Below are 12,209 nucleotides of genomic sequence, written 5' to 3' on the forward strand. Positions count from 1 at the left end.
AGCACAAGTTAAAGAGAATGAGGCCAAACTATGCAAGCAACAGTTTCGTTCCCAAGTAATCTTGACAGTTAATCAGAATTTTTTTCCCCCTTTTATAATATGACAATATGATGATTAAAAACGCACAAGTTGACGTCAAGTTGACGTTAACATGTAAAATTGATATGTTAAATATGTATGCATTTTCCTGGAGAAAAAAACTTGACTCAATTGCTTGTAATTGATAGATAAAGTGGGTTTTTAAAGCATTTGAATGGTAGAACCTCTGTGTTAGAAAAAAAAATGCAAACAGCCATAAATTTTGAGGATGGTTATGATTTTCAATTACTCGAATAGTAAATAAATTATAAAATCATTTTTAAAGGACTGTTTCTTGTCTTATATCTTTCCTTGTTAGTACTTAAGTTTTCAATATACTCTGTTGAAGACATAAGCAGCTAGAAAGATCATGTCTGAGCAGTCATTCCTGTTATACTTCTTTGAAATCTGCTTAAAGTCTCATGCACAGTCGGTGCATTGTAAAGTCTCCAGACGTCTGTGCAGTCATAAGAAATTGGCAAGCATGCGTACATTCTTATGGACCTTCGCACTCACCTAATAATGACATTTACATCACTTAGACCCTATCGGACTTGTAGACCAGGCAGGAATAATCAAGGTTTTAGTGTGTAACATGCCACTACTGTTTGAATATGGTGGCAATGCAAGTAAAAGCTATTTGTCAGCCACTGAAAGTAGAAGTTGGTACTACATACCAGGCTTTGGACCTGTGATACACATGTGTCAAGGTTAGATTAGATGATACTGTGTAAACAGGAGAAACTTGCAAAGGCAAGTGCAGCTGTCAGAAAGTTCTCTGCGGAACATCTTCAAAATGAAAAAGAAAATGCAGTCCAGTTCAAACCCAGGTAAAGAGAGCCTGTCGCAAGTAGTCCACATCATAGACAGTATAAAATATGGATGAAGATTCTGTGTTTGTAAAGTGAAGCCAAAGCAGAAGGGCCACAAACCTGCATTCATTCTAAACTCCTTTTGAAAACAGACTCACAGTTGTATAAAATCTTTCCTGTGTTTATGGGCTCATTTGCTAGTTTTAGGACATATTGAATAAAACACGAAGTTCTTTTTGTAAATTATGCAAATTTTGAGTGGTTAAAAACAAAGTTTATCTAGGATATCCTAGGACTGGGTAATATATCGAGTTTTTAAAAAAATATTGATATATTTTCATACGAGATATAAGATGTGACAATATCGATATAGTCTATGTCACGTTATAATTATACTTGTGGAGTCGCAAGTTTGCCTCTCTTTCGTCCACTTTTGTCTCTGCACAACATTACTCTGGCTCGTCTCTCCTTCACTGAACACAACTCCCCCTCCCCCATAGTTTCACCTACAGGCAACGACAAGATGGACACAGCAAATCTCCGTTAAAGAGTTACCGCAGATCGCCCAGTGCATGGGGCTGGACGGCGTCAACGTGTTAGCGAGCTAACGCGCTAATGAGCTAACCGCGCTCTGTTATGCACAAAAACGACATTGTTTTCTTTTATTTATGGAGCATTATTATTTAATAAATGCTGATAATTTATTTTTGAGTAATTTCTTCAAGTGCCTGTGTGACATCTGGGACACAGCTTTGACTAAGAACTCTCTTTTTGTTCTTACTTTATGGCTTTAAAAAAATATCGAGAGATATATTGTATATCGCCATCCAGCTAAAAGATATCGAGATATGAGTTTTGGGTCATATCGCCCAGCCCTACGATATCCTATTATTTAATGACTTAACAATCACGGGTCTTTACAAGGATGTAAGAAATGCTCTGATCAGGGCATTATAATGAGACTACTATTCACTGGATTGGACCATGGTGGCTATGTCCATACTGTATATTGTCTATGGGTGGGAAGTGATCTTTAAAGAGTCATTAAATAGTTCCCAGTGAATATGGGCTAGGATTCTTCCTGTGAAATGTCCTTTCCTATTTAAAAACCCAGAAAACATGCTAGCCAGTGCCAAACACTTTGTCACATTTTGTTGTCAGAACTTTCCTGTGAGAGATTGCTGATCTGATTATTTAATCATAAATTATTCAGCCTGGAACTTGCCAGAATTGTTGGGAACACCAGAGCTGTGCTATTTACTGAGATGGCTTACCCCTTAACACAAAAGCCCTGGTTGTTTTATGAATAAGTGCAATACTAAAACTGCTATCATGCTTGTTCTCTTCTTGGAAAATTAAATGTCTACTATGAAATTTAGAGTTCCCTTGTATTTTTGATGCCTATGAGTAATGGGGGCTGCCCCAATCATTTTGGAGGCTGCTTAACAACTAATCAATGGCTCTCAGGTTTCTTAATATAGAGTAAGAGTGGGACTTTCATAAGCAGCGGGAGGCTATTTCTGCTCAGTCATCATGGTACTGGGTGTGTATATGTGAGCGAAAAAAGGAAGCAGGGAAAGTTCATTCAAAGTACTAGATAATAGAGGGTCTCATGACTGAAAGCTGCAATCTTCATGTGGCAAGATAACTGACAGATGCCATGTTGGCTTCAGGTGCAGGCTCAGCTTCAGTGTTGTACTTTCTCTAAAGTGCTGGCACCCACAGTGCACCCCAGTGACTCTGCAGCTTGTGTTACTACACCGTCACAAACCACATCAGAAACTAGCTCGGTTACACTGATGAGTAGGCCGCAGGGACAACATACAGAGGGGGACGTTTTCCTCTCAGAAACCCAAGAAGTCCCTAAAGCTGTGATTCATGCTGCCTCATGTAGTTTTTCCTGCCGGTGCTTTAAGGTCAATCTCGAGAGATGCAATGGAAATTTCAATAAAAATCCCTGATTACAGATCCACTCAACCTACATCCTGAAACACAGCTGAGTTGCGCTCTGTGGCAGCACTATTTCAATACCTGCCCCTCCATTGCTCTGTGGGGGTTAAGTGACTTTTCTTTACTTGGCTCGTTTCCTCTGTAACACAAACATTTGCTGAAAGCCTATAAACAGTCTCTGAAAAAAACGTTATTTAATTGTACCTGCATTTTAAAACCATCTCCTGCTCTTGCCACTGTCTCGTGCAGGCGTGCTCTGTTTGCAGCAAGAATTACTAGGTCAGCCTTCCATACAGGCAGTGATGTGGCAGGGTTGAAATCCTCCTCACTGCTGTTGTGGTCTCTGTCTCCAGGTGCATGATGAACCTACTGTGCTGTAGCTGTCTAAGCTAGTCAGGTTGCCTCACCATGGCAAAACCTGGGAGCGACAGAGATGGAGCCATGGTGGATAAGCAGGCGGGGAAGAAGGTATGTGACTCTCTTACTTCAAATAGAAGCTTCTATTACCATCCTGTGGTAAACACAAGGAATAGTTCCTGCAAGTTTACAAAAGTGATACTTGTTTTCTTTACATTTTCTTGGGGAAATACTGTACAAAATTGGACCCCAAATAATACACAGGTGATTTTAAATACAACTAAACGAATTCAGAGTTTGGCAGAAACTGTCAATAGGATCACATGATCAATGAAAATGGCATTTGAATAAACAAAGATTGACTGCTTGGTTCACATGATATTGTAGAACAATCTGGTTCATTCACATTTTCTTTCATCGAGCAAACCAGGTAAAATAAAACTAAATTGAGAAGCTGTTATTGATGCTAAATCATGTGGCATGCAGAGAGTGTTGGACTCCAAGACAGCTGACTTCTTTTAATGCTTCTTTAGAGTGTGTGTGTCACTTTTTGCTTCCTGAGTGACAGGGGTTTTTTTGTTTTGTTTTTTTGTTTCAGTTCTCAAACATCTGCATGAATGTTTCTTGGGTTTTAGAGCTCTGATGTGTAAACACTCATCACCCACTTGCTGAACACTAACATCTGGGCACCAGCAGGGAGCACATCTAAGCTTGTAGCGGCATTATTCATTATATCGGCTTGTTCTGTAAATGTCAGTGCACTTCAGCTGCCGTACATGTTGACATCAATGCGGTTATGTTCGGCCAACATTGTGATTTGATTGTATGTAGTTTACCAGTGATAGAACGAGATAAATCTTGTGGTTCATCAAAAGGATATTCTTAACACAGCATATTTCTGTGGGGCTTTTTTCTATTGTGATACAGTATTCTGCTTTAACCCAGAGATGCACTCGAATGTTGTGCGTGAGAAATATCTGATGTACTATCTCCTATATTACCATGCAAACAGGGCTTAATTGCCCTTTTCTACATAAATGCAAGGAAGCATTTGTGTCTGCCTTTATTTTCAAGGCAAAGGTACTTCACATCTTAGCTCTCATCTACTTTCAGCCGTGCCAGACACTTCAGCTTTGCACAGCTGGCACATTGCTTCACTGAGATCAAAGAAGCACCATGCTGCAGACATTTTCCTCCTGCCAGAAATGTATTTTACTGCACCAAAGTGCAGCACACTAAAAGTAATGGTTCTGAAAAAGCTTTGTCTGCAGATCAGAGTGCAGAATAACCCAGTAACTGAAAGACACTGTGATAATGGCGAGATTAGTGGTATTGCTGTGGGTTGTGTTTGATGCTGGAGTGTTTTCGCTCCACCTCCACCGTGTGTATTTTCTGTAGAATCAAATAGTTTTATATGTGCATGGAGTGGCTAAATTCAATTCAGGCATTGAAAACCAAAATTACAACCATAGAAGCAATCAGCAGCTGCAAGTGGGAGGGATAAAATTTAACATCTTGTGTCTTTTGAAGTGGGTGTTGTCGTCTTTTCTGCTCAATTATGGCTCCGATTTTGGTCACCAAAGAAATGCAAATTACCCAAACGAGGTGGTACTTGTGTTCAACAGGAAGCCACCCTGTATATGTAGGTAATTTTCTTGCTTTATCGTCCCATTTCAGGCTTTTCGTGGTCAACCTTGCTTTACGTGTTTTCAGTATTATAGCTATTAAATTTGAAGGGTTTGAGTTAGGAATTAGTTGTCACTGCAACATCAGTTAATCTGAGTGTCTCACTCAGTTTGTCTATAAAATGTCTGAAAGTTGTGATGCAAGTATGAGATAATCTACCAAAGCTGTGGGGGACGACCCTAAACAATTTTTGTCTGACCAGCAGGCTATATACAGATTATAATGCAATGCATTTGAGGACTGGGACTGCAGATATATTTTTGAATCGGATATGATTTAAATTGATGATCAGTAAAGGTGCTGTTGTGCATTAAAAAGAAACTGTTAATCTATGAAGTCTGATGGTATTGAATGCTTGCCTGGCAGTGCAGGTTGCACAGGTGTGAATATTTTCACACTCCCACAGCACAGTGCCATAATAATGGACTTATTTTTCTTCCCTTTTTTCTCTTTTGTGTGTAAACTGATGGGGGGGGAGCTCCAGATCTTGTATTCTTCCCTTGAGACTTCGCCTTGGGAACAACATTTAAGTGAGCCTCGCAAGCAGCACCCAAATACCGTATTGCAGTCGGTGTTATCTCTGCAGTAGAAGTCACGTAAAGCAGGAACTACCACCTGCGTACTAAGCTCGATCCTGTTAGCTGTCAAACTAGTTGACATGGCTTTTAAAATGAGACTGCCAGGGTTCATTTGAGGCCATTGCTCCTTTGTTTACATATCCAGGCACACTCGGCACTCAACTGAGGCCACACCTCTGCCTCGTTTGACCCGATTTTAATTCTTTGTGTGTGTTTTATTTCTTCCTCACCCTTGACAGAGCAAAGACAAGTTGTCGCCTTTCACCAAAACTCCAAAGTTGGACCGGAGTGAATTGCTGGGGAAGGAAGGGAAAGCAAAGTCTTCCATGAAGCGCAAGCTCTCCTTCACTACCAGTCCGCCCCAGGCAGAGGAGCGAGACTCCGACACGGGTAAGGAGTGTTGCTGTTCCTCCCTCCAAACAGCCATGCTGCTGGCTCACTGCCATGTCTGTACACTGCCCCCTGGTGGCCTGCTGTCAAACAGGTCTTCAAATAGTCAACAACGGGTCAATATTGTTTTGAAAACGGGACCTAAGTCAGGTCTCACTGATGAACTTGTGGCCTGTTGTGTGTATTCTGAGATGGATGAAGAATCATTCTATGAGAATGTATTCATTTTTTAGTGTTACAAATAGTAATCAGGGCCTCCTACCCCACCTCCTAATATAACACCATGTTTTGTTTAGTTTTTTTCTACATTCAACACATTATGTCCTTTATCTACAAAACCCATTTAAAAAGAAAGACCAAAACCAGCAGTGAACTATGTAGCCGTAGATATCCAGTGTATAAGTGAACTGTAAAAAGCCCCCCAAGAATCTTCACTGTTTTACATCCTCAATAGTAGAATAACCCTCTACAAATGCACTGCAATGCTGTATTTAACATTTGTTTGTTAAGTACACTATTTGTATTTGTATTTTTATATGTTTTTATAAACTGCGCTGTAGAAAGACCTTTGCAGTTGTCTTGAACCTCACTGATGGTGTACAGATTTCCCAATAACTGTCACTATGTTGACGATAAAAATGCACTCATCTTAGCAGTGCAGACATGTCGTTCTTCCTCTCACTTGTGTAAACACTGTTCTAACCCCCTCTTTCAGTTAAAGTTTAACTATATGTTTATCAGATTCAAGGCCTAAAAATAGGTTACTGTATCGTACAGCTGTAATTATAATAAATAAACTGCATGTTTATGGACTGCTTGAAGTCCTGCAGGTTTGCCTTCATCTCCTCTGTAGAGCAAAGCTCAACATGATCGTTTTCATTGTGTGGTCCTGTGTCATTCTAACAGATGAGAACCCTCAATTTTGGAAGTATAATTTATGTCGCACACGTAATAAACTAGCGCGGAGAGTGGCTTTGCCTTCCAGCAGCTTCCCCCGGTCCTTTTGTTGAGCAGCTGTAGGACGAGGCGAAGAAGCGACCCCAGTGACCGCCTCGGACCGGATCTCCTCTCCTGTCTGCTGTGTTGCCATGACTCATAATCTGTGCGTGGAGTGCGAGTGTGCCTTTGTGGCTGTCTGTGTTTGAGTTCATGTGAAGCGAGGAGGGTGAGAGAGAGCAAGCGAGCGTTAATGCAGTGCTTTCCCACCCTTCCACCCCCCCCACCTTGCTCTCCTTTTCCTCCCCTCTCCCCCCCCTCCCATCCTCTCTGCTTTGCACTGTAGATGACTCAGACCCAGGCCAGTCGAGTGAGACCTGGGGAGAGAGATTAGTGCCTCCCTGCAGGATATACGCAGGTAATCGCTGCAGCCCGATCCTCAGCCCCCGCGCCCATCCACTTTGCGCTGCTATTCTGCTGTAAACACACATGCACACATGCACGCGTGTGTGTTTTCGCCTTGCATCTCCCCCCTATTACAGCTCACGCATGTCTGTGTTTAAACAACCGACCGGAGACTGGGGGGGCCCGAGGAGTGCCATGGGCACTTGGCTGGCTTAAGAGAATGCCATCTTCTATTTGTTTTTGTTTTTTTAACTGTTTGTTTTTTTTTGTTTTAAACCTCATGCTTGTCATCTGTTTCTCTGCGCGCTCAACAGATACAAGGGGAAGAGGAAAAATGCGATGCAGTCACAATGAAGTTGCATCTTGTAAAAGACGACCTTTTTTGGTGTTTTTTGTAATTTGTCTCCAAACTCATTCTTGTTACAGATAAAGATGGACCAGACAAGAAGAAGGTGAAAAAGGAAGCTGGGGGCAAGAAATCCCAGGCACCCAACTTTTTGTTTGGGTATCCGCTGTCGGAGCGCAAACAGATGGCTCTCCTAATGCAGATGACAGCCAACAGTCCAGGTTTGTGAACTCGCCCTCTCACCTTGTCCTCAAGAAGGGTCAGTGTGTATTTGCTGCTAGATGAGTCATACTTCAGAACGTCTCTTGTTTTTGTTTTGTTTTTTAGGAATAGGATAAAAATCTTATCTGTGGTGTTTGTTAGTGATACTGTACCGCTGCTGTAGATTAGATCTGAAAATAGCTGACTTGGAGAGGGGTTAGGGTTACTGTGTTGTAGGGCTGTTCGATATAACGATATATATCGGATGACGATATAAAAATGTCTATCGTTTCATTTTACGCTATCGTTTGTTTCGTAGTGTCGCAAAATAAGCAATATTTTTTCATCGTTTTGATGGTCACTGCAGTGGCTATATTCATTTCTTAAAGTTCTCTCTTTCTCTTATATTTTATATAACCACACTACGGACGGACAAGCGCCTGTTTTTATGTGTTGTCGTTAGCAACAACGATGGTAATAGCATCGCGTGTCCGCTTGTTTATGTTCCACAAACCTTTCACAATAAAGCTCAAGATCCTGTTGAGACTTTTCAAAATAAACTGAATCACGTGAAAGAGCAGATTATTTACGGATGAGAAGTAAAGAAGAGCCGCCAGGTGCTAAAAAATAAACCTTAGACTCAAACGTTAGAACAGGCTTTTCCCCGCAGCACGCCGTGTAATAAATACTCACAAAGAAAACGGTGTCTAAATGTCTAAAAATGTATAGTTTCATGCATCGGTTAAAACACTCGACTCCAGCTACAGGACGCCCAGCTGGAAATACTTCCACTTCCAGCAAAGATTCACAGAATTTACAGAAAATGTTACATTTTTGTGATTTATATCGTTATCGGGACGATAGAATTGTTATATTGGGATATGAGATTTTGGTCATATCGCACAGCCCTACTGTGTTGTTTGGTTTTGTTTTGTTTACATGTTTTCTAGTAGTTATTGCAGTTTGGTTTTGTTTGTCTTTTGCTTTACTCATTAAAGGAGCTGTTTGACAGTGTTAAGCCTACAAAAAACTGACTCCAAATGAATTTGAGAGAATCGGGTCAGGATATTTGGGAATTAAGCTGTGGTGCTGGAAGGGGATGAAACTGCATTGTGGGGGGGCGGTACCATGCGACTTCCTGCTGCCGTAGTCTGTCTACTACAGGAGATTTTTGCTGTACCCTGTGCTATGTGAAAAAGTTACTTCCTCTTGATAAGTTGAATAATATTTATTTCCTTTCCATTACGTTGTTGGCAGTTTTGAGAATTTTTCTTTTCCCCCAAATATGGTCTCTAGTCACTAGACCTTTTTTTTTTTTTTCTTTCTTCTTCATTTGTTCATGTATGTCATGCTTCGTCACCGGTGCTCATCAGCAGTCAATGAGAAATTGGTGACTGTTACAGTAGACAGTTTGAGGGGAATGATAACCCTCATTTGTTAGGAAAATGGTCTGAAATGTGCACACGTACCTTCTCCATTGCACAGTCTGACTGTGCTTTATATGATGCTATCTGTAATGCTGTAGTAACGGACTGCTCTGTTATTGCCAACAAACGGGATATTCAGTGGTGGAAAAAGTACTCAAATGATCTGATGTTTGTCAGTTAGTCCATTTCCATATCTTATTAAAGTAGCTCTGATAAACATTACAGTGCATCTTCCGGAAATCACGGAACTGCATTTGTCTGAATTTGCATAGGTATACATATGTGCATGTCCTCCAAAGTAACCGACATCATGTAGCCGATGAAGATGATGGTGTGCACAGATAAAACGGAGGGACTGCAGAGTTCACCGCTAAAGGAGAGAAGTAAAAAATGAATAATAACATCAGTATTCAAAAAATGTGACTGCACACAGATACATTTTGTTGATGACAGTCTGCACAGCTGTGTGTAGGTTCTGTTTAGCACCAACACACAACCATGCCAGTCCCATGAGTGCTATTCAGTTTCCATTACTATGGCAACCCCCATTTCATGTTTCATAGACCCATACATGTTCTTTCAACTATTGCTGTTTGTCTACAGCCTGAATTTGTAGCAAACGGCAGTAGATCTAGTTTGCTTTAGGTGAAGGTGCTGTCTTTCTGTCTGAGTGGACCAGGATGTTGTGAATTCAGTGAACTCTGTACTGACACCATGCATTCAAACGTGCATGTGTAATTCCTAGAAAGGTCCAGATGCATGTATGCTTACTCAGACATGGGTTTAAGCAGTCTCTCGTTCCCAGTAAAACTGGATTCACTGTAGTTGTTCAGTCTAGAGAGAAAAGCAGTTGTCTTAGTGTATGATGTGCTTTTTTTTCTGTCTCTCTTCCCTTCGAGCATCATTTAAGTCTTTTTCGCTCTCTCTCTCTCCATGTGTCCAGACTCTACACCGAGTCACCCCTCACAAACGACCCCTGTGCAGAAGAAAGTCCCCAGCAGCACCTCGTCTCGGCAGAAAGACAAGGTCAACAAGAGGAACGAGCGAGGGGAGACTCCCCTTCATATGGCAGCAATCCGGGGAGACGCTAAGCAAGTTAAAGAGCTCATTAGCCTGGGAGCTGATGTCAATGTCAAAGACTTTGCAGGTACGACGCCCCAGGAGATGATCATTTAACAGCTTTCATCATGTCCCAGCAGTTGTTAATAATGACATTAGACTGAGTAACAGATGCTGATGCAAAGGCAATGTCTCAACATGAGCTGTAATCAGTCTGCGCATTACTACTGCTTATGCAGCTGTTGGTATGTCGAGTAGTAGAATTGAGAAAACAGCTGGTAAAATTTTTTTAAGACTCTTCTCCTGTCCTCACCAGGTTGGACACCTCTGCATGAAGCCTGTAATCTTGGTTACTATGATGTGGCCAAGGTCTTGATAGCAGCAGGTGCAGAGGTGAATACACAGGGTCTGGATGACGACACACCACTTCATGATGCTTCCAGCAGCGGGCACAAAGATGTAAGAGCTTTGAGTTAGTCTGTAACTGAAGGTCTTAAAAGTATATTGCACTTAAAAATTTTGATTAAGGACTCTGCACAGGTCTGATGTGTGAAATTGTTACAGAATGTAAGAAGGACATTGTCTCAGTGCACTTACAAAATTTGATTAAACATTTCTGAGAATCAAAACAAAAATACACAAATTGATTTAAATTTGGCTTATCACCAAACTCGGACAGCTTCCAAGCGACTGCTACTTTTAGGTCGCTCAGCAGAAGACCTGTTTTGTCTTCCTGCACTGCCTCTAAGATACATGGTGCATCTCCTTCAGCTTTTCAAGACGGTGACCTTTCAACTTTGTGGAATTTGTGGATTTGGCAGGGAGACATATTTGGCAAGTAGGGAGGTTGGTGAGCCAAGATTATGTCAACATAGCCAGAAAAACGTACGTGTTCATAATGCACTCTGTGCCGGCACAGGATGGCACGCATCACAGTTCAGGTCGTTTGTGCTGAATATTTTCCTTAGACGTCTCAAGATGTTAGATGAACTCGAGCGAGGTGTCAGTGTCACCTTGGGGGATAAATTTACAGTGAATAACAATCTTGCGAATGTTGACAAGCATGCTCCTGTTCGCACTCCTGTTCGCTCAGGAAACTGTGGACTCTGTAACTGAAACCTGCAAAAAACTTTTGTCATAGCTGGACACCCAGACACCACCCCCCCCCCCCGACACCCCCCCACCACATGAAAGCAGAGTCAGTCTGACAGATAGAAGTTGGCTGCTTCAAGTTTTGAGGGCTGCGGTGAAATCGTAGACCACACATGCAAGCGATCAGAATCTAGCCTAAAAACGAGCAAGCTAAAAATAGCAGCAGCACTGAAAACTGACCCAAGAGGATGACTTTAAAAGGGAGATCAGCCAAATTTTTATCTGGTGTGCTTGTATGTATTCATGAGCCAATTCTTTTTTTGATCGCACCTCTAATATAAAGGTTGCACAAGTCCATCCTTAATGCAGGAATAGTCAGAGTGCTGTTACATTTATATGTGGACATTGCATACATGTTTGGGGGTTTTTTGGCTGTCTTTAAATGTTAAGTCAAATATTTATTTCTGTTGCATCAACTTGCAGAATGTAGTATTTTATGATAATGATAAGAAGACGGCCACTCTTAGGTCATCAGCCAGTAAATTTGTTTTTAAGTTGTTCGAGTTTAAAAATGATCAAAATGCATCAGATTGCGTTAAAGTGCATTTTGTTACAATTTTAAATGCCTTGGTAAAATGTTATATTTTACCTTTAAAAAAAATCTAAGGCATGTCTGTCTGTCTAGGATTTCTCAGTGTAATTGTTGTGTTTTCTGTAGATTGTGAAACTTCTGCTTCGTCACGGTGGTAACGCTTTCCAAGCCAACAAGCGCGGCGAGCGCCCGGTGGATGTGGCCGACTCTCAGGAGCTGGAACAGCTATTAAAGGGAGAAGGAGCCGTGTCGGACCATGATGACAGCTCTTCAGGTGATTGTCCCTCCTGTGTAATATTT

General features: G+C 41.4%; 1 protein-coding gene across 2 annotated transcripts in view; it reads left to right on the plus strand.

The window, feature by feature from the left end:
* Positions 1-12,209, plus strand: part of ankrd12 (ankyrin repeat domain 12) — a 41,700-nt gene that overhangs the window by 21,673 nt on the left and 7,818 nt on the right. The window contains exons 2-8 of one of the 2 annotated variants that reach the window (XM_085377153.1): positions 3,194-3,308; positions 5,701-5,851; positions 7,134-7,205; positions 7,619-7,759; positions 10,110-10,313; positions 10,542-10,684; positions 12,036-12,183. In XM_085377153.1, the coding sequence (XP_085233279.1) occupies positions 3,249-3,308; positions 5,701-5,851; positions 7,134-7,205; positions 7,619-7,759; positions 10,110-10,313; positions 10,542-10,684; positions 12,036-12,183 (919 nt within the window). In that variant the 5' untranslated portion in view covers positions 3,194-3,248. The remainder of the gene's footprint in view (positions 1-3,193; positions 3,309-5,700; positions 5,852-7,133; positions 7,206-7,618; positions 7,760-10,109; positions 10,314-10,541; positions 10,685-12,035; positions 12,184-12,209) is intronic. The other variant, XM_085377154.1, reaches the window with a different exon arrangement.

Source organism: Diplotaxodon limnothrissa, linkage group LG18 (genome assembly GCF_057381915.1).
Source record: "Diplotaxodon limnothrissa isolate DT_005_m linkage group LG18, D_limnothrissa_male_GT1.1, whole genome shotgun sequence".
NCBI classification, from domain to species: domain Eukaryota; kingdom Metazoa; phylum Chordata; class Actinopteri; order Cichliformes; family Cichlidae; genus Diplotaxodon; species Diplotaxodon limnothrissa.